Source organism: Macaca thibetana, chromosome 12, assembly GCF_024542745.1.
Source record: "Macaca thibetana thibetana isolate TM-01 chromosome 12, ASM2454274v1, whole genome shotgun sequence".
In the NCBI taxonomy this organism is placed as follows: Eukaryota; Metazoa; Chordata; class Mammalia; order Primates; family Cercopithecidae; genus Macaca; species Macaca thibetana.
Window position 1 is genome coordinate 54,382,367 of NC_065589.1, and position 23,888 is coordinate 54,406,254.

The 23,888-nt window shown below is 33.9% G+C and overlaps 1 protein-coding gene across 11 annotated transcripts in view; it reads right to left on the reverse strand.

Moving 5' to 3' along the window:
- Positions 1–23,888, reverse strand: part of GULP1 (GULP PTB domain containing engulfment adaptor 1) — a 307,310-nt gene that overhangs the window by 106,161 nt on the left and 177,261 nt on the right. For all 11 annotated transcript variants that reach the window (XM_050751834.1, XM_050751837.1, XM_050751828.1 and 8 more), the window contains 2 exons: positions 13,044–13,115; positions 7,696–7,757 (listed from right to left, as the gene is read on the reverse strand). In XM_050751834.1, the coding sequence (XP_050607791.1) occupies positions 7,696–7,757; positions 13,044–13,071 (90 nt within the window). In that variant the 5' untranslated portion in view covers positions 13,072–13,115. The remainder of the gene's footprint in view (positions 1–7,695; positions 7,758–13,043; positions 13,116–23,888) is intronic.

A 23,888-nucleotide genomic window follows, 5' to 3' on the forward strand; every position in this document is an offset into this window, starting at 1 on the left:
AGTCCAGTCTTCAGAAAGCTATTGCTTGACCCTTTTGAGACTAAATCAGTCCTTTCCTTCTTTACATTCTCTAGCTATGAACAAGCTTTTTAAAATTATTTCAGCTGGGCATGGTGGCTCATGCCTGTAATTCCAGCACTTTGGGAGGTCAAGTAGGGTGGATTGCTTGAGCTCAGGAGTTCAACACCAGCATAAGCAACATGGCAAAACCCCATCTCTACAGAAAAATTAGCCAGGCATGGTGGTGCAGGCCTGTAGTCCCAGCTACTCAGGAGGCTGAAGTGGGAGGATCACCTGAACCCAGGAGGCAGAGGTTGCAGTGAACCAAAATTGTGCCACTGCATTCCAGCCTGGGTGACAAAGTGAGACCCTGTTTAAAAAATAAAATAAAAAACAAAAATTATTTCATCTAGGGCCAAACACATCTATGCAGAAATATGAAATAAATGATAAATATATTCAACTTTCAGAAAATGTCCTATGTATAACTAGATGCTCTGAAGGTGAAGAACCATTTAAGGACACAGATAACACCAAAGCATTTTTATCCAGGAATTATGTTAATAAAAATATCATTAAGCAAAGCAGAATAAAGAAAGATACAATACTTCATGGAAGCTTAGACATATGGCCTCTGTGTTAGGGAGGCTAATAAATAGACTTTATTTAGTCTGCTTAGCCCACTTGCATCTCTGCCAAACCATACCTAGTTTAAAATGATGTCCAGAGAATTATTTAACAGACAGGGGCAGGACTCCACAGATGAAGCAATTTCACATACAACATATACAAGTGGCAGACACATATACACATTTTACTTTGTCTTTAGGTCTTTCATCTGCTGGTTAAGTACTCTCCAAAATTAGGAACAGTATATCGCAATAAATAGACAAATGGATGTTGAACAGGATCAGATACTTGATTCTACACCTAATTTTGCTACTATCTTCCTGTATAAGCTTAAACAAATCACAACTTCACTGGGTCTTGAATGACTTTATCAAGAAAATAACCAAATTTGAATAATGAATACTAAAGTCCTTTTCAAAACTGTCTTTGAATCCATAACACATATATTGCATTTTTTAAAATAATAAAATGATACTATAGTAAATACTGAAATGTAATGAGGACTAATAAAGTTTTTAGTTCCTATTCAATAATTTCTAGCAGCTATATAATACTTTGTTAGAGTACTCTCAGATGTAGAATAACAGTTTGTAATGATGACCTTCAGAATTAACTGAAAGTTTATCTCAAGAATTCAGAAGCCATGCAATGCTAAGTGTTTATTGCCATTGCCTTTTTTCCATTTATCCTTGTATTTTATAAGCACATACTAGCTATTAATACAAGTCACAACTGAACAAACTTCCAGTTGTTACTATGCTTTTATTTGCATTCATATTTTTTGGCATAAAAAACACCATACAGTTTCCCACTATAGAGAGGACAAGGGAAAGGTAACATTTTACAGATTTCTAATTTCCTTTTAAACATTTGTCAGTATTACTTTGACATATAAAGCAAAAATTCCAAGTGGTAACAGATCCCAAATTATCAATACATATTATAGTATACATTATCTCTTTAATTGGAAAAATTATGGTTAGGCTTCAATTTATACGCTCATTCTTTAATTTTAAAATGTTTGAAATGAATACAAATGATATATATTAGCATTATTAAAGACCAGTTCTAAAATCTAATAAATGTTTTTTAAAGGTCATGTAACACCAAATTTTAAAGTGGTTCCTATGTTTCGAGATTAAAGACTCATTTTTGGATAAATGATATAGATTATCTGGAAATGCAATTGAGCTCTTTATGTTTCTTATATTTCCCCTGGTATCTACAACCAGCAAAACTGGCAAGTGCTTATGTTTGCTGCTTTTATAAAGCTGCTCTAAAGAATCTCATGAAATTGCAATTCAAAACCATTTGGGATGTTTCAACAAGGCATCTCATCGATTACAGAGTTGCACCTTTTGCCCAACTTTCAATGATTCCACAGAGTTGAATCTGAAGATTTTTCTTTCTTCATTTCCTTTTTTTGACACACTAATAGATGTCATTTATTCCTAAACCTGAATTTTTTTCAATTAGGTCATATACCAATCTTAATATCTCATTGAAAGGTAATTTATCATATACTCTCAAAAAACAATTTAAAGAACATTAGCAAAATGATTTTTTTACATTAAGATCCTTCTTTTCTATGACTCATTAAGCCACATAATGTTGTAACTTTCTCTCTTCATTAACTGATTACTTGTAAAACTCCCTAACGGTTTCAAAAGGTTTACAAGGGCTGCCTTATATTTCTATATTTGATTTTTAAGACCAGGACAATCTTTGCATTAATATTTTGCTTCAGAATGCAGTTACCTCAGAGTGTCTCCTATTACCTCAAGGTAACAGGAAAGTATAATCACAATGGTATTATTCTTTAATGATCAAAGCATTCTCTTGTACATAATTCCACCAAGGTGGCAATATTGAGTCTCCTGTTGTGCTTCAGGAAAAAGCATTCCTTTCCCATAGAACCTTTCAAAGTGGTCACTGCAAGTACTTCAGTTGATGCAAGCAGACAAAATAAAATACCTAATACACATTCTAAGTAGTTCGTTCTGTTTTTCAAGGCTACATTATTCTCAAGAGATAGTAATGACTAGTGTCAACTCCAGAGTTGACAGAACACTTTCTATAATGATATTAACAACGATAAACTTTTGTCATGCCAAACACTGATCTAAGTTTTTAAAAAAATATATTAACTCATTTAAATATCCTAACAAACCAGTTTGATATTTGTAGTTATTAATCTCATTTACAAGTAAAACAATTCAAGGACAGAAAAGTTACATAATTCTGATAACAGCTGAGAAAGTAGAAGTTTGAACCCAAATATTTTGACCCAGAAGTGGCTGCTCTAATTACTGTAATAGGATACAGCAACTATGTGGCTATAAAGTTCTGGTAGAATCAGTGGAGTTGTTGGTATAGAGCTTACTCTTGAGGGGTGCATCTGAGCATGTCAGATAGGTGGGTTCTGATTTTTCTATGATTACTATTGGGCAGGTTTAGTTAAAAGTTTCAAACGTAAGTGCCCAACATGTGGTTTTTCAACCAACTAAGGGTTAGAATCCTCAAGTTCCAATATCTTAGTGTCACATCTGATATTACATATTTTGTGTGTGGTGGAATGAAGGCAGTGTTTTTGTTCTTTGTCATTTTGTTTGTATTTTGAACCCAAATACAGGCTCATAGTTTATATATGTTGGCAAATTTAGGTTGTAAAGATGAGAAAGCCTCACTAGAAACTACACAACTCACTGGGTCAGCAAGCCTCCTCTCTGACTAACATACCTAGTGGCAAACGGTGCACATGTCATATGTAAAACTCTGATACTCTAGAAAACTCTGAAATGTAAGGTAATCTTTCTTTGTAAACCTCTCCTTGACATTTGAATTTTATTTTGTTGGTGATTATCTATGTAGTTTTCTCACTTGTAAAACTCCCTGACATGGTTTTGAAAGGGTTTGCAAGGAATGTGTTATATGATATTTCTATATTTGATTTTAAGATGTTCCACAGTTTAGAAGATAATGACATAGGTGTTGGTTATCATTATGTAATTTTCTTCCGAAATTCTTTCTGTGTCTCATGTGACTGTTTCCTCTCCACAGGGACGTCATAAGTTTTTAAGGTGAAGGTCCATGTTACTATTTGTTTTAGATTTGCTCACTTTTAGAGCTTGGAACACAGTAAACAGGTAATCAAGGAATGTTGACTCTTTACTGCTGCCTCATGCAAAGTAAGGTAGTAATCTCTTTATAACTTCATTCTTATACATCCTTGCATTTTTGTATATCTTAAAGACAGATTTTCATAAAAGGATAAATACGGTAAACTTTTGGGGGGATAATTATACATTTTAGAATAAAACAGTTAATAAAAATGTTTTAATGAAACATTTGTCACAATTTTTCATCTATGAAATGACTGTCTCACTCTAACAATAATAAATTGATTAAAATACAACTCTGCCAGCATTTTATCATTATAGAAAAGAGAGTTTAGCATTCTCATAGAAAATTGAAGGGAACAGAATTTTTTAAATTTCTGCCTTAATGTTCTAATTACAGTATCAATAAGAATCTAACACCTAATCTATTGATTCTGTCAACTTTACTTTCAAAATACATCCAGATTCTCAGTACTCTTCTCCTCCAGCTCCTATTCAGCTTCAGCTGCAATCAACTTTTTTGCCCTTGTACCCATCTCTAAATATATGTCCCTATGACCCACTACATTGATTTCATGACCACATTTTTTCATAGGTAATAACCTTTAACTTGGAAACATCACTACAGAGTACACAGGATAATATAAAAGATTACCAATGAATATTAATGCTGTTACTTCACATTAAAGATCCAAAATAATGAATCCTACATAGAACAATGCTTATTTAAACCATCTATTATTTTATATCGACATATGATCTGAAATCATTACACTATGAATATTAAATGTGAATTTTTGAAATCAATGTTCCATAAATTGAAAGAATGTAGAAATAAAATGTGTTCTAAAAAAGAATTATAAAATAAAACAGAACACTACTGCTTTAAAACTGAAGACACTTAAACATAAATGTTATTACATATTTCTCCAGGGAGAATAATAATTCTTAAATAGTTCTGTTAAATTTATCAGATTAATTTGTAACCAGTGGATGCCAAAAGTGAGTGAAGTAACCGAAATCTTTTAATGGTATGATGATTCTCCCTTTTAGCCAGGATGAAAATAGATATTCTTTCTTATTCTCTGCTTATATACCATCCCTATGTTACCTCAATTCTTCCTCTGGAATATTAAGGACATCTTTATTTTCCACTACAAATGTATCTACTACCCTATGGTAAACTTATTACCACACACTTGGACCATTAAAATAACTTCCTAAGAGGTTTAATGTCATTCTATCACTCCCGATCCAAACTGACCTTTTTATCACTACCGATTTATCTTCCTAAAATCCTGTTGGATTTGTTAACAACCTAAACTGTTCCCTCTGCCATTCAAGGCCTTCCCAATTTGCCTTTTTAACCTTGTCCATCATTAATACTTGTATGAGACCAGTTTTATGTGTCAACTTGGCTAATTTACAGTGCCCAGTTATTCAATCAAATTCTAATCTAGGTGTTGCTGTTAACTTATTTCATAGATACTATTAACATCTCTAATCAGTTCACTTTATGTGAAGGAGATTATCCTGGATAATCTGGATGGGCCAGATCCAATGAATGGAATGGCTCTAAGAACAGAACTGAGGGACGGAACTGACGTTTGCCTGAAAAAAAAAAAATTCCACTATTTCAGTCACTGTTGTAGCACTAACTCCTTTATGTCTATAACAACTCAAGTGATAAATTACTATTGTTACTATTCCTATTTATTGATGAATAATCATAGACATAGAAAGGTTAAGCAATTTTCTCAAAGTCACACAGTAAACAAGTGTTGGGGTCATGACATAAACCAAGGAATCTAGCTCTAGAGTCTGTATTATTTTTTCTATTGTGTCACGCTACTTTCTGTGGTCATGGATTTGGTCTTCAAGTGGCATATTCTATAACAAGAGATACAGAATACCTTGAAAAGTAACTCTACTATGAAGTCAGCTTAAAAAGTGCCACAAACAAAGGAATTCAGAAAAAAACTAACATTTTTCAAATGAATTGACTGCTACTTTGTACACATAAAATATACATTATCACTCATGAGGCTATATTAGAATAGACAAAACCATCCTGCCCTTCCATATTGTACTGGTCCCAGTCTGGGAAGATGTTTCTGTACCCTCTACTTCCTGTAGAATGTCTTAAAATTGTTACGCACCTGTGAGTTGGCACAGGCAACTTTTCCATGTAGACAAGCAGAATGATTGGCAGACTTAAATGTAGATCTAATTATAATATAACCTTTTAATCTTTTATAAAGCTGTTTCTCAAAATGAGGCATATCAGTCACATAAAAATAATAGTGATGGTTTAAACTGGTACATATAATTCCACTATGATTGATAATATCAAAAACTGAGCATGCACTTTAAAAATCACAGTAGCTTTCCAGATTAAAATTTTTTTCAGTGTAGATTTCATATAGTGTATCAATAGCTAATATGAACGATATCTGTGAAATGATGGATAACAAACAAATTTTTCTCATTCAGTTAACTAAACTTTTCATGCTAAATTAGGACAATCAACTTTTATGTTAAGTTTATAGAAAAATTCATAAGCACTGTAGTGATTTCAAGTATAATATGTTTATACAGAAAATATTTCCGATTTCTTTGCTGGTAAGTCAGCAAGAAAAAGACAAGAGATGGTGCACTCTCCAAATTCACTGCTGAGCAACAGCTCTGGTAGAACTTCTTCTAGATAGGCTCTTAAATGTTTCTTCCTTCTGATTCAGACTAAGATAAGAACCCTAGATGTTTCCTACCACATACTGTTAATTTTCTCCTCAATAAACATTCTTTAATTTTTCCTGAAATAATTGCTATGCCTAATCTCACTGTATCCCAGTGTATACTTTACTAATCCATAAACGTTTAAGTTCTCTTATATAGTTTTGTTTTCCCCTATTCCATCTCCAAGTTCAGTTGCTTTTAAATTTGACTCTAATATTTCCAATCCCCTCTTTAACTCGTAACTGTCTCTTCCAAATTTTGACTCAAATTTCTCTGAAAATTATTACAAGTTTGATGATCATTAACTACAAAATAGCATCTTTCTTTAAAGTCCCTGTTGTAAACTGAATTCACTCATTTTTTTCAACAACAAATGAAATCTTTAGACACAGAGTATAGATTAATGTTTCCAGTTCTCTATTAAAATGCAGCAACTTGAACAAAATAATTTTTAAAAGGCACCTTTTTGTGTGCTTTATAAAAATAATTTAGGGTGGGTAGAGTGGCTTATGCCTGTAATCCCAGCACTTTGGGAGGCTGAGGCAGGTGGACCACTTGAGGTCAGGAGTTTGAGACCAGCCTGGCCAACACGGTGAAATCCCATTTCTATTAAAAATACAAAAATTAGCTGGGCATGGTAGCACATGCCTATAATTCCAGCTACTCCAGAGGCTGAAGTGGGAGAATCACTTGAACCCAGGAGATGGAGGTTGCAGTGAGCCAAGATCTCCCCAATGCACTCCAGCCTGGCTTACAGAGCACGTCTTCATCTCAATAAAATAAAAATTTAAACTTTGTTCTTTTTTCTTGAATGATAATTACATTTATGAAAATTGCAGCTCATTTCTCTCATTTGCAGGTTTTTATATTTAGGTCGTGTAATGTAACATTAAAATATTTTTAAAGAAAGCTAATTTGTTAGTGGTTTGAGTTTCTACAGGCCACGATATTGCAAATATTTTTAACAATAACCATCACTTGAAGAAAACACGTTTGACTTAAATAGTAATTTTAAAGAATATACTTTTAAAAAGAGAAACTATTCTACAGAGAAAAATAACTTCCCATGCCACAACTATTTTATTTATGTAACCTTTTTTCAGGAATCACTAACCAGGAAATGTCAATACATAAGCAATCTAAGATTAGCCATGAATCAGAAATAATACTATAACAAAATAAAATTAAGTAATATATGAACTATTTTTACCTTTGCATTATAGGGAATGAAATGTTTAGATAAAGCTTCAGGTGTATGCATCCATGTTTTGTCTGCAATAAAAAATACACAGAGTTAAATTTTAGGTTTCCATGGTGTCATATTCATGCATTACCATTTGTAGGACATCTGAGCTGGGTAGAGTATTTCTAATTCTGAGATTCTTTGCTAAATTGAGAAAGAATAACCACTCAGATAGAAGAACAATGCAGTTAAGGAGTGATTATAGGATTCTTTCTTTGGTATAAAAGTCCCTAGCTTTTCCTTTTAAAGTTTTCAAATAATACAAATGATACCAAATTTTAAAAGAACATATAAAAACAATATCAGAGGGCTATGAGTAATTACATTCATTTGTGATTTAAAACAAGTATCTTTCTTCTTTCACTTTATGTACTCATGAATTATAGGTTATTTTTCTTAATTCCTAGAACAATAAAATATAATCTGCTCTTTACCTCTTTGTGAATATTATATTGTAGCATCAAGATTTAGCTATTCTAAAGGGAAATTATCATATTATACTAACAACTGCATTTGTATGAAACTGAAATAAACCAACTTACTATGTTCATTTGGAAATCAAGATAATATTATGATAAATCCTTATTCTAAATTTGAAGAAACAATGATTGAAGGTCTTCTCTCAGGAGTTTTGGATAGAAATAGTCTCAAATGCAATAAATCAAAATGTTTCTTAGATAAGTGTTAAAAATGTTAGAAATAAAAGTAACTCAAAAGGATAGAATATATTAAAACTAATTGTATTATATATTATTTATATCTTGTTATTTATATTTGTATTACTAATATTTTTAATTTAATTTTTGAAATTTACTAATATAGCCCACATATTTTCCCCAATATTTTGATGAATGCATAAGGGGGAGAAAAAAAATGTTAACATTTACATGAAACAAATTGGCTTTTTTTTGAATCTGCATTTATTTGGAGTACGACTTCTCAGTCTTCAATATTTTGTCTCCATTCATGTAGTTTTGTATGTATCTTATTTTTCATGGGAGTTTAAACATTTAGGATCAGTACTATAAATAGAACAAAATCAAAGATTTATTTTACCATGAAACATATAAGTACAAACTGGAAGGAAATACTGTATTACTAACAAAGTATTTTCAACATTAAATTTAGATTTTTTAAATGCTGTTAACAGAAACTAACTTGATACCCTTAATAGGTTCTTCTTAAACTGGGTGAATGTGAAGACATAGAGAAAATGGCACATATTTTTGGAATGTAAACTATTTTATACTATTTGAATAATAATGCAGTATATTTATATTAAACTTGTTTATGGGGTACAATGCAATATTCTCAAGTATTTCCAATACAAAAGATGGAGGGCCAAGAGAATTGGGGCTATTTGTGACTACTAGAGGGAATATATGATAGTCGTACTTGGGTGAAGTATTTTGAACAGCAATATATTCTAAGTTTTAAAAAAATATTGACATTGACATTTAATGTGTGAAATTTGTATTTTCTATATGGATTTTCATCTTAGCTATACATTTTGTGATTGCTAATGGATAGTAATATGATTAATTCAAGAATAATTTGCACTTAGATTTGGAATATAGTCTTGCTTTTATACATTAAAAGAAGTAAATCACAATACTTCTTCCAAGGCAATAAAACACAAAACAAAACAAAAAAAAACACCTTTAGGAAAACTAAAAAGATGTCCAATTTCTCCTTTTAACTCCTTCACTTAATTCTTTTCATGTCTCCTTTCCAAAACATACAAGACATCTGAGGAACATGCGAAGTCTAACTAAACTCTCACCATGATGGGTCATACTAATCCTGAGGTAGAGAGTTATTAATAATTTCTTTTTCCATAAACCACTATTACTTGAAAACTGATGAAATTGACTCTGTTATAGACTCATATTGCAGTGACCTAAAAAGAGTATACCAAGCTGCCTCTGCTGACAGACTAAAATAATCACAATATTAAATTTCGATGGATAAGCTGCAGTTCCTACAATGACAAAATCTGCATCCATATATCGAGTGCTGATAATTTAGTGCTTGTTTATTACATAACCTCAAGTATGAGCAGTACAATTTATAAAACCTGAAGGATTTCCAAAATGCATTCTTACTGTCATCCTCATTTATATTTTGGCAAAAACATGACAAAATAAGACTCTTTATATTAACTTATAGATATGACTAAATCTTGAGTAGGAAATAGATATGATGGTCCTGGTCACTATATATGTTCATAGAAGGTATTAGATATATGAAAATGTGCAGAAATGGGAATATAGAGATTCTAAAAAGAGTTCCCCTTCTTTGAATTAAAGTCAAGTCACTAACTCAATATTGAACACTTACATGAAGGAAAATGCCAACATTTCAACATATTTGACAAATATCAATGTACTTTGATTGCTGGGTCAATAAATTTAGGTTTTCAAAATGCATTTAGATGAATAACTCATCAAGAAATATAGAGTAAATGCATTATTTTTGTATCATCAGAGCTTACAATGGTGAAACATCTACTTTTGAGTACTTTAAATTTAAAACTAAATGCTGGTTGATGAATAGATACATTTGAATAAAATGTTTGTTAAAAAAGAAAGTAACATTTAAATATTAAATTTTAAGTGCTGTGCACTATGAGATCTACTCGACAGTATGTCAACTAAGTTTAAAAAATGTAATTAGTTGAATTATTTAATCATTTATTCACATGTTATTTTTATGCTTTTTTACTTAATGATTTATATTTGATGTAATAAATAGAATTATAGCTTATAGCTCCAGCTTATCCAGATATACAAATACTCTCACAAAATTTAAGTTTTTTATCTCAAATTAAAATTTAATGAAATAATGCTATTGATGGAAACCAGGAGAAAAGGCTCTAAAATTTTTTTCTTTAACAACTTCACCCAATGATAAAGTCAGAACTGATTGGTAAACTTAAGGTAAAATTTTCAGTTTCAAGTTCTAACTTCAGGTTGGGGCAAAATATTAATGAATGAATTTCTGATACTAAATCATTAGACCTGAAAAATAAGAGAAGCCAAAAGAAATTGAAAGTGAATGAAGCAAATCGGGAAATAACAAGTGCTTCTGCTTCTTGATTCTCCGAATCACTCCACTATTCCCATAGTTGTACTCCCACTGTGTTCAAATGAGACAAATATACAATTACTGGTTACTCACATTACTATCCAACTCTTGAGATTTCTCAGTGAAAAACCATTCTAAACCTCCTTCAAATAAACAGTAAATTAGAAATGTGGAGTTTCAACTTTAAAGCAATAGGAAAGGAGGATTGTTAGCATATATATAAAGAAAGGCCTAGAAGTGTTTATTAAAAATAACTTAGAGTGATTAAAGTGTTAAGTTGTGATGTAAGATTTCTATTGCTTTATTAAAAATACTTCAGGTTGGGCACAGTGGCTCACGCCTATAATCCCAACACTTTGGGAGGCCAAGGCAGGAGGATCACTTGATGCTAGGAGTTTGAGACCAGCCCTGGCAACATAGCAAGATCCTGTCTCTATATAAAACAAAACAAAAATTTCAATATATCATAGAATTATTTATAGATTTTGTTACTAGTAAAAGGAATGAAAGACACACTATTTTACTTTTGGTACTTTTTTTACATTTAAAAACATTTAAAATTTTTAAAATATTTACAAATCAGAAGCAGCTACAGACTATAATCAATGTCATTTTGCTTTCCCCTTATTCAGAAAAAATAAGTAAAATAATAAATTTCTAGCTTCCCAGGGTTGAAAAGTGCCTTAAAGGTTACGTTATCTAAATTCTCACTGAATACATTAATCTTCTCTGCCACATCCAAATGTTTGAACACCTCTCACTTTAGAGACCAAAAAAAGCTAGCAATTTGAGTAATTTAATTAAACTTTTACATGACTTTCTTGGAATTCTTTTTCCCTATATTAAATCAGTGACATTATCATTTACACCTATTTGTCCTTTACTAAACTCAACCCCATGGCTAAATGGCAGTCCTTCAAATATTGAAAGACAGCTCTCATTAACACATGAATGGTTCTCAGTCATGCTTCCTGTTGCATGGCTGAAAGTCCTGAAGTCATCTCAGTCTTTCTCATCTGGGCATGTTACTATGTGTCAGTTAACACTGTAACCTTTTAAAGGGAGAACACACAGTGCCTGAATGCCTGATATTGAACAGAACACTAGTCATGGTTCTGGACTATTCATTATCCATACATTAGAAAATGACACAGAGCCTTTGATAATCACACTGTTGACTTTATTCTTCAGCCATTTTTACTCACACAGCATTTAAGGTGCATCTTCCAAATAACAGCAATATTTGAATCATGATAAAAGTATTAGATTTTCTGGGCCCTTGTTTGACAATTTGCAGTATCTTAGTAAGTTTATAGGGTGGAATAAGGCCTAACTTGTCATTTTTTTCTTCACACATCTGTAATCCTGCTATAGCATTCATGTATCATTACCTTCTACCTATGAATTTGATTATCATTATTTAAGTATTCTTTCAATCATCTACGAATTTGATTATCATTATTTAAGAATTATTTCCCAATTCATTAATAATGTAAAAGAGGAGAGAGCCTGATGCCCTCCACTAGAGAACTCCTTTGAGAATGAAAAGGATACATTATTTAAACTTCACTGACATCAACAAAGTTATACTTATTTTTCTATATTTGTAAGTGCATCATAAAATAGTTTGTCAAATGCCATGTTTTTCTGCCCATTAAGAAACAACATCTAACTAGCTGTTTCTTTCAGTCCTATAGTGATCATTATAATATACTGCATTCGTAGTTATTTAAATTCCTACCTAAAAATTAATAACAAACTTATTTTGGCCTCATTGTTTTAAATCTGTCTACTACCAATCCTCACATATTATTCAATGATACATGAAGCCTGTGCACACTCACACACATAATTATGAATGAATTTATGTTACCTTAATCTTATGTAAGCCCAGGAAATTTAGTATTATATGGCTACATAAGCTAAAGTTAGAACGGAGTTTCAGATAATTTTATTCTTTGCAATTTCACAACAAGCTTCAAATTGCCAGGCGACATATTATCACATATGTATTGTGAACTCAGTGTAATAAACAACTTTGATCTTTCACTAGGGTGATAACTGGAGAAAGCTAATTAGCAACATTTGCAGATTTGTGTTGCTCTAATCTAACTTCATTTCTTGGCCAGGTGGTTGAAAAACAAGAAAAACTGATTTCTTAACATCTGTGCTTACGTTCATAGCAACATTGGCTTGACTCCCAAGTTTTAAAAAATGACCACACTTACCTTTCTTCCTGCTAAAAGCACGGTTCATGATGAGGATCAGCCAAATAAATGTTCAGTTCCACGCCTTATATCCTGTAAAAGTGACAAAATATTAAAACATAAATGAAGGACTGTTGACTGACCTCTCTTTTGCTAATGTGGTTTTAATTACAAAGCCTTTTTAAATTTTTAAAAATATTTACAAATAGTATTCTATAATGCTTCAAAGGACATTGGGTAAGAAAAAACACAAGTACTTAATGTGAGTGGCAAAAGCAGATAGGAACAGAAATTCCTCCAAAGTTCTTCAATTTTGTCTTTTTTCTATTATACATCCATCATAAACTATATTTATTTGCAAACTTAAGGAGAAGAAAAATCGATACTTTTTCCTCAGCTTGTTGATAAGAGGTGTGTATATAAACACTTGATTTTTTATTTAACTGAGGCCCAGAGAAGTTTCATGTCTATTACAAAGTCACAAAGACAGGTGATACACTAGGAGCAGTGGTTAAAACCATAGGATAAAATTACCTACCAATTAAGATTGTTTTACACATTAGGAAAGATACGAAAGTACCTGGCACAGTATCCGGCACATACTGAGCTCAGAAAATATTAGCTACTCTCTTTGTGTTAGATACAGCATGGGATCCAAATTTAGTGCTCTTTTTATATGCATTATTTATCCATCAAAGAGGTCCTCTTAATACCTGTTGTGTAGTGTATTCACTATGAGGGTTACACATCGAATTCGGCAGCTTAGGTAAAGGACTTTATGCACTGTTGTTCAATTGAGATCTTTCAATTTTATATATTTAATGACTTCGTGTACAAAACAACAATAACAAAAAGTTTTCTGGAGTAATTCCCTCAGAGACTCAGAGACAATTCACATTAAGGTCTGAGAAGAAAGTTACGATTAAATATTTATTGGCACTGCATTGTAATCTATATTTGGGGTCCATAAAATAGTTAATCTTACAGATACAACACTCAGAAGTAACTCTGCTGCTCTAGCAACAAAGTATTCATGAATTAACATTAAGATAGCCTTTCACTTCTACTTTATCTTCTATGAGGACTAGTGTTACAGGTATATTACAGGGTAACACAAATTTTTTTTAGAATTAAAATATTTTGCTATTTTTCAAAAATTGGCATTTTTTTCATTTTTTAGAATTCAACCACAGTAAATAAAACTGTTTAATAATGTTCTTCCTTGATAACCTAGAGACCTGCTTCAACAGAAATCAAAGGAAACTCATGTGTTCAGTGTAAGAGCCCAATTTGGTGTGCTTCCATCTGCAGGTGGCAAGACAGTAACTGAACTCAGGGTAAAGCTTTCCTCACTCTCTGCCCACTGTTGCCTAGAGATCTCAGCTGATAGAGATAAATTCACAAGAGACCAAAAGCTTTGCATGATTCTGGAAATAGCTTCCCCCATTCCACTCTAAGACTCAAAGTCTGACCACCACTTCCTGCTAGGAGATCTTCGTAATTTTATCATATTCTTTATTCCTAAGTATGTCAGTCAACACAAGCAGCTCAGGTTACTCTCATCACTCAGAATCTAATTCTAATGCATTACATTCTGTAATCACATCTTTCACTTCTCCTATCATCTGGAAACATTTCACTGTGTCATCTGGCATTCACAGTAAATCATTATCAAAATGCACTCAGCGTTTTTTCTAAAGATTTTATCCTCTCTGCCACTCTTACTGAAACCTAGTTGTTGCCTGAGCAAACTAGTTCTACTGCAGTCCTTTCAAGAGGCTGGCTGTTTATCTCCCACACATATTATACCAACAGACCAAGAAATGATGCATTTTCAATTATTGTACTTCTCTTTTTTTTCAAAACCCTTAATTTCTTTGAGGATTTTGCCATCAGACTATATATACACATAATGGAATATAACACAACAGAGAATATAATATATTTGGTATCATTTCAAAAGTTACTTTTCACCTATATCTTAACAGACCTGGTTATTTATTGAGCATATCCTGAAGAAATAAGGAAAAAATTTTAAAAAATTAGTAGAAAAAGAATATAATATATGCAAATGTAAAATTTGTCTTCTCTGGAAAAATAAAGTAACAAAATACTATGAAGTTTATTAATCAGCAGACCAAATTTAGTATACCTCTGCACTACTCAAATGTCATCACCATGAGGTGGACATTTTCAACAAAAGAAGATTGTGAAATATAAAAAAGGAGTTTAATACTACATGATTAAAAAATTCATAAAATTAAATAATAGTGTGACTTTTAAATTAAGAAAAATAAAATATAAACAACTTGGGGACATATAAATAGAACAAGAATAACAAAAAAAACCTTTCACATAATTATATAAAGTTCATTTGAGCAAACATGGAGGATATATGACATGACAATACTGTGACTCTAAAACACCAAGAGCACTTTTGCTTGCTCAAAAAATGCATAGATACAAATGTCAATATATATCAGATAAGTCATTCTTTCGAAATAAACTATAATTTAACTATCCAAACACCACTTGTTAGCATTTTATTTGATCCACTCTGCACTCTACACTGTTTTTGTAAAACACATCTTACAACTCCACCAGAAAACGTGTAGATATTAGCTACTTTGTTCAGTACCCCAATGTGTATAATACAATACATGACAGTACGTTGGCATTCAATATACTATTTATTATACGTATTAATAATGCATATTTTAATGTACTTTTATAATTGAAATAAAATACATAGTTAAAATTTTAATGTTAGTAAGTTAAGAAATACAATTCTATGTAAATTGACTTTATCTCAATTTATGGTATAACATAAATCCTTCTTTTTAGAGAAACTTTTCACAAATATTGTTTTAGTAACTACAAATACATGTATGAATCATTTCCCTAGTAAAACGTTACTTTGGGGAGGCAGAACAAGATGACAGAATAGAAGGTTCCACTAAAGACATCAATTTAACAACTATCCAAACAAACAAACAAACAAACAAATGCACCATCACAAGAATCAAACATCAGATGAGCACTCACAGCGCCTGGTTTTAACTTTGTATCACTGAAAGAGGCACTGAAAAGGTAGAAGGAACAGTTTTGAATCACCAGCATCACTCCTCCCCTACCCTCAAGCAGGAGCATTTCTGAGTGCTGGGGAAGGGAGACCACAGCAATTGTAAGGCATTCAGCTCAGTGTTATCCTGTTATAGCAGAAAGCAAAACCACACCAAACTCAGTTGACCCCCGGCCATGGATGGAGCCTTTAAAACTGCCTTAGCCAGAGGGATATGTCTGATCCCAGCTGTCGAAACTTTAGTTACCACAAGCCTCGCCACTATGGGCTAAAGTGTTCTGGGGCTCCAAATAAACTGGAAAGGCAATCTAGGTCACAAGCAATGCAAGTTTTAGTTAAGTCCGAGTGATGAACTGGGCCCAGAGCCAGTAGACTGCTGGGGCACATGACCTACTGAGACACAAGCTGAGACAATTAAGCTCCAAAAGAGACCCCTTCTTTCCACTCAAGGAGAGAAGAGGGAAGAGTGGAAAGGACTCTGTCTTTTGCAGCTTGGATAGCAGTTCAGTCCCAGCAGGGTAGGACATCTGTCAGAGTTATCAGGTACCTGTTCCAGGCTCTAGCTCCAATACAACATTTCTAGACACCTTGCACCAGAAGATAATCCTTTGCCTTGAAACGAAAAACTCAGTACTAGTAGCCTTCATTACCTACTAACTGAAGAGCCCTTGGGCATTGAATAAGTGGCAGTAATACTCAGGTGGTACATTGAGAAACTTGGGTGAGACTCTGAGGCTTGCTGGCTTCAAATGAGACTTAGCACATTCTCAACTGTGGTGGCTATGGGGTAAGATTCCTTCAGCCTGAGAAAAGTGGAGGGAAAAGTAAAGGGGACTTCGTCTTGCACCTAGATACCAGCTCAGCCACAGTGGGGCAGAGAACCAACTGGTCTCTTGGGGTTGCTGATTCCAAAACTGGGCTCTTGCACAACATTTTTGGACCTGTCCTTGGCCACAGGAGAGTCCACTGCCCCGAAGGGTGAGTCTCAGGACTGGCAAGATTCACCACAAGCTGACTAAAGAGCCCATGGACCTGAGGGTAACATCAGCAGTAGTCTGGCAGTACTCACCATGGGCCTGTAGTGACAGTTGCCATGGGGTGAGGCATATCTTCCTTCGGAAAGGGGCTGAAAGAATGAGAAGGACTGTGTCTTGTGGTTTCAGTTCAGCCACAGTACAATAGAACACCAGAAAGACTTCTGTAGTTTTTGACTCTAGTTCATGGCTTCCAATAGGCAACTCTGGACCTGCCTGGGGCCTGGGATAACACAGTGCCCTGAATGGAAGGACAGAGGCCTAGCTGGCTTTGCCACCTGCTGATTGCAAAGCCCCAGGGTCTTGGAAGAAAACAGGCAATAGTCAGGGGTTACAGCAGGTCTTGGGCAAGAACCAGTGCTGTTCTGGCTTCACGTCTCACCCAACACAGTCCAGGGGGTGGGCTGAGGGGTGCTTGTGTCACTCCACCCCACTTCAGGTGGTTCAGAACAGAGAGACAGAGAGAGAGAGAGAGAGAGAGAGAGAGAGAGAGACCCCATTTATTTGAAAGAAAAAGAAGAGAAGAAGGGAAGAGGCCAAGTCTTTGCATGGTGATCTGGAGAATTCTTTCAGATCTTGTCCAAGACCATCAAGGCAGTATCTCTATGAGTCTCTAAGAACCACAGCATTACTGGGCTTGGGGTCCCCCCTAAAGCAGATACAGCTTAGATCACAACATCCAAGTCTTTTTGAAAATCTGAAAAGCTTTTTCAAGGACAGTTACAAACAAGTGCAGACTGCGAAGACTACAATAAATACCTAACTCTTCAATGCCCAGGCACAGATGATCATCTACATGTATTAGGACAATCCAAGTAAGCATGACCTCACCAAATAAACTAAATCAGGCACGAGAAAACAATCCTGGAAAAACAGGGATGTGTCACCTTTCAGACAGAGAATTCAAAATAGCTTTGTTGAAGAAACTCAAATAAATTCAAGATACCACAGAGAAGGCATTCAGAATTCTATTAGATAAATTTAAGAAAGAAATTGCAATAATTAAAAAGAATCGAGCAGAAATTCTGGACCTGAAAAATGCAATGGGCATAGTAAAGAACACATTAGAGTCTTTTAATAGCAAATTTGACCAAATAGAAGAAAGAATTAATGAGCTTGAAACCAAGTTATTGAAAAATACATGGTCAGAGGAGACAAAAGAATAAAAGAAGTAAAAAGAATGGAGAATGCCTGCGGAATCTAGAAAATAGCCCCCAAAGGGCAAATCTAAGTGTTACTTGGCCTTAAAGAAGAAACAGAGAAAGAGATAGGAGTGTAAAGTTTATTCAAAAGGGTAATATCAGAAAACTTCACAAACCTAGAGAAAGACAGCAATATCCAAGTACAAGAAGGTTATACAACACCAAGCAGATTTAACACAAAGAAGACTATCTCAAGGTCATTAATAATCAAACTCCCAAAGATCAAGGATAGAGACAAGATGCTAAAATCAACAAGAGAAAGGAAACAAATAACATACAATGGAGTTCCAATACATCTGGCAGCAGATTTTTCAGTGGAAACCTTATAGACCAAGAGAGAATGTCATGACATATTTAAACTGCTAAAGGAAAAAAATTCTTTTATCCTAGAATAGTATATACAGTGAAAATATCCTTTAAACATAAAGGAGACATAAAGATTTTCCCAAACAATAGCTGAGTTATTTCATCAACACCAGACCTGTCCTAGAATAGATGCTAAAGCAAGTACTTTAGTTGGAAAGAACAGAATGTTAATGAGCAATAAATAATCACCAAAGATACAAAACTCACTGGTAATAGTAAGAACACAGAAAAACAGAATATTGTGACACTGTAACTGTGGTATGTAAACTACTCTTAAGTAGAAAGACTAACCCATGAAACAATCAAAAATAATAACTACAACAACTTTTCCAGACATAGTACAATAAGACATAAATGGAAATTTAAGAAGTTTAAAAAGCAGGGACATAGTTAAGATGTAGAGTTTTTATTTCATTTCTTTTTACTTGTTAGTTGGTTTATGTAAACAGTCTTAAGTTGTTATCAGATTAAGATAATTTGTTATAAAGTAGTACTTGCAAGTCTCCTGGTAACCTCAAACCAAAAAACATACAAGAGATGCACAAAAAATGAAAAGCAAAAAACTAAATCATATCACCAGACAAAAACTCCTTCAATAAAAGGAAGACAGGAAGGAAAGAAAAAAGGAAGAGAAGGTCACAAAACAACCAGATAACAAATAATAAAATGGCAGGAGTAAGTCCTTAGTTATCAATAATACCATTGAATCTAAATGGACTAAACTCTCCAATCAAAAGACATAGAGTGGCTAAACAAGGGGGAGGGGCAGTGGGGGGACGAGTCATTGATCTGTTGCCTACAAGAAACACACTTCACCTATAAAGGCACTCATAGACTGAAAATAAAGGTATAACGCTATTCCATGCCAATAGAAGCCAAAAAAGAGTAGGAGTAGCTATATTTATTTCAGATAAAATAGATTTCAAGGCAAAAACTACAAAAGGAGAAAAAGAAGGTCACTATATAATAATGAAGTGGTCAATTCAGCAAGAGGATATAACAATTTTAAAAATATAGAGTTAGACTCCAATATAATAATAGCTGGAGATTTCAACATTCCACTTTTAGCACTAAACAGATGTTCCAGACAGAAAATTAACAAAGAAACTTTAAACTTAATCTACACTCTAGACAAAATGGAAGTGACAGATATTTACAGAACATTTAAGTGGTTGCAGAACACACATTATTTTCCTCAGACCATGGATCATTCTCAAGGGCAGACCATATGTTAGGTCAAAAAACAGTTTAAAACATTCAAAAAACTGAAATAATATCTAGCATCTTCTCTGACCAAAACTGAATAAAACTAGAAATCAATAACAAGAAGAATTCTGAAAACTATACAAATATATGAAAATTAAACAACATGCTCCAGAATGATGAGTGGGTTGTGAAGAAGTTGAGAAGGAAATTGGAAATTTTCCTGAAACAAATGACAGTGGAAACACAGTATACGAAAACCTATGGAATACAGCCAAAGCAGTACTGAGAGGGAAGTTTATAACCATAAGTGACTCCATCAAAAATGAAGAAAAGCTTCAAATAAACAAACAAACGATACATCTTAAAAATTAGGAAAACAAGAGCAACCCAAACTCAAAATTAGTAAAGAGAAAATATCCAAATAAATCAAATCTGACACAAAAGGAGATTGTACAACAGACATTCAGCAGACATTCAAAGGATCATTCGTGGCGACTATGAGCAACTGCATGCCAATAAAATGGAAAAATCTAGAATAAATGGACAAATTCCTAGAAACATAAAGTGTATCAAGATTGAACCAGGAAGATATTCAAAACATAAACAAATCAATAACAAGTGACAAGATCAAAGCTGTAATAAAGTTTAACAGTAAAGAAAACCCTGGGACCTGACGACTTCACGGGTCAATTCTACCAAACACTTAAAGAACTAATACCAATACTAACCAAAGTATTCCAAAAAATAGAGGAGGAGAGAATACTTCCAAACTCATTCTACGAGACCAGTACTACCGTGACTCTAAAACCAGACAAAGGCACATCTGAGAAAAAGAAAACTATAAGCCAATATCACTAATGAATACTGATGTAAAAATCCTCAACAAAGTACTAGCGAACTGCATTCAACAATACATTAAAAATATCATTCATCATGAATCCCAAGTGGGATTCCATCTCCGGGATGAAAGAATGGTTCAACATAGGCAAATCAATCAGTGTGCTATATCATACAAACAGACAAAGGATTAAAAACCATATGATCATCTCAATAGATGCTAAAAAAGCATTTGATAAAATTCAACATCTTTCATGATAAAAACCATAAAAAATGAGTATACAAGAAACATACGTCAACATAATAAAAACCATATATGATAGACCCACAGCTACTATCATACTAAATGAAGAAAAACTGAAAGCCTTTCCTTTGAAATCTGGAACACAACAAGGATGCACACTTTCACTACTGTTATTCACTCTCTCTTGCTCCTGCTCACACCATGTGAGATGCTTTACTCCCCCTTTGCCTACCGCGATGACTGGAAGTTCCTGAAGCCTCCCCAAAAACAGAAACCACTATGCCTCCTGTACAGCCTGCAGAACCGTGAGCTAGTTAAACCTCATTTCTTTATAAATTACCCAGTTTCAGGTATCTTTATATAGCAATGTGAGAATGGACTAATGCACTTGTGATCCCGGAAAAAAAGCAAAAAAGAAATTATCCCACACCTTTGTGTTACAGAAACAGCTTATTGCAAGGAACTCTTCCCCATATGACTTAGATGAGATGTAGGATACTTCCCTTGTGTACTTATCATCTGTGATAGAGTCTTCATTTGATTGACTTACTTATTTTTCATATCTCTTAAAATGTTTATTTAGTATTTCATACATCGTTATGCCTAAAAACAAAGGGAACGATATTTGTAAATGAGGAAAAAAATAAGTTATCACTAAGTGAACCACATGGAAAATATTAGTAGGAAATACAATAGCTGAGATTTTTTAAAGCAATGATAAATGGCCGAAATTGGAGAACTGTGTGTAAAGCTTACAGATATATTACTGAGTTCAAAGATAAAGTGGAGAAATTCTCCTAGGTGACTACAAAAAAGTAAAGAAATATACCAAATAAATACTAAGATATATGAAATAAAACTGCCAAAATCTTGATCCTGAGATTACCATAGAGAAAAATATAAACAAAGAGGAGGGTATAACTGAAAAAATTATGAAGAGATATTTCAGAGAATTAAAAAAGATTATGAAAAATCTCAAACTGTAAGTTTTCAGCATGTTATCATAAAATTAAGAATATTACAGGCAGAAAGAAAATATGCAACACTTCCAGGCAGAAAGAGAAGGTTGCCTCAATAGCAACAAGAACTCTCTACTCTTTGTTCCAGTTTAATTCCAGATCTTTCCAACCCCTGAGATTTAGCATTATTATGAAGGATGCCTCAATAGCAACAAGAACTCTCTACCCTTTGTTCCACTTTAATTTCAGATCTTTCCAACCCCTGAGATTTAGCATTATTATCCTCCTAACTCCAACTCTTGAAAATAATGAGAGACTTCTCTTTTAACTTTTGCCACAAACTTTTGTTTTTTTCAACTGTGTCATGTCCTCAGACCCTTGGCAGTCTTGCTTGATTTATATTTCTAAGGGAAACCTGACCAGTCTAATTGACAGATGAATATTGAAGGTAACAAAAAGAAATTCAAGGACAGCTGCTACTTTTTTTCCCCTTCTTAAATGAGTGAATCATAGTGCCATATATTAAGAAAGGGACACTTGGGAAAAGCAAAGTTTGAAAGGCAGAATTTAAGACTTCTGTTTGGAAGCCTTTCCTTATTAGTATAGTGGTGAGTTTTCCTACCTGTCAAGACTTCTGTTTTGGATATGTTAGTTCTGAGATACCTACCAGACATCGAAGATGAGATGCTGAGTTAGTAGTTGGATATATGAGTCATGGTCTGGTAGGTAGGATAGGAATAGAGATACAAAGTAACCAGCTTGCACATGATGAGATTAGTTAAGAAGTATATGTAAATAGATAAACGATAATTGAGCCTAAAAGCATGCCAAATTTATGAACAAGGCAGAATAAGAAAAGCAAGCTAGAGATAGCCAAAAAATAGTCATCGCCTGTAATCTCACTTTGGGAGGCTGAGGCAGGAGGATCATGAGGTCAGGAGATAGAGACCATCCTGGCTAACATGGTGAAACCCCGTCTCTACTAAAAATACAAAAAAAAAAAATTAGCTGAGCATGGTGGTGGGTGCCTGTAGTCCCAGCTACTCAGGAGGCTGAGGCAGGAGAGTGGCGTGAACCCAGGAGGCAGACCTTGCAGTGAGACGAGATCGCACCACTGCACTCCAGCCTGGGCAACAGAGCGAGACTCTGGGGAAAAAAAAAAAAAAAAAAAAAAAAAAGCAGCCACTGAGGTCAAATAAAAACCAGCAAAATGTGCTTTCTGGCATCCAAATGAAGTATGTTTTTATTAGGAGAAAAAAAATGATTTAATGATATTGAGAGCTCTACAAAGAGAAAGCCTGAAAAATGACCATTAGTTTCAGAACATGGAGATAATCGGGGACCTTTGCATCGCACTTTCCGAAGACAGGGACTAAAATAGCCTGACTGTGGAGAGGGGTAGATCAAAATGGCAAAATAGAAGGCTCTCCCAATTGTCCCCCCAGTGAGGACACCAAGTTAACAACTATCTACACATACACACACACACACACACACACACACACACCCCCACCCCCCTTCATATGAACCAAAAATAAGGTGAGCACTCACACTACCTGGTTTTACCTTCATACCGCTGAAAGAGGCACTGGAAAAACAGTCTTGAATCTCAGACCCCATCCCTCTTCCATCCCTCAGTAGAGGCAACCCTGCTCAGAGAGGCAGCCTGGTGTTTCTGAGAGCACAGTATCATGGAGAAGATGTGAACATGAAACCGCCATGCAAGGTGAGAGTAGCTAACACGACAGAGAAGATGCTTCTAAATGAGGTCCAGAGAAGCATGGGCTGGGTGGGGTGAAGGAAGAGGAAGAACTAGCAATTCTGAGGCATTGAACTCAGTGCTGCCCTTGTTAATAGCAGAAAGCAAAACCAGACCAAATTCAGGTAAAGCTAGCCTAAGGAGAGAGAATTTAAATAAGCCCCCAAAAAAGGGGAA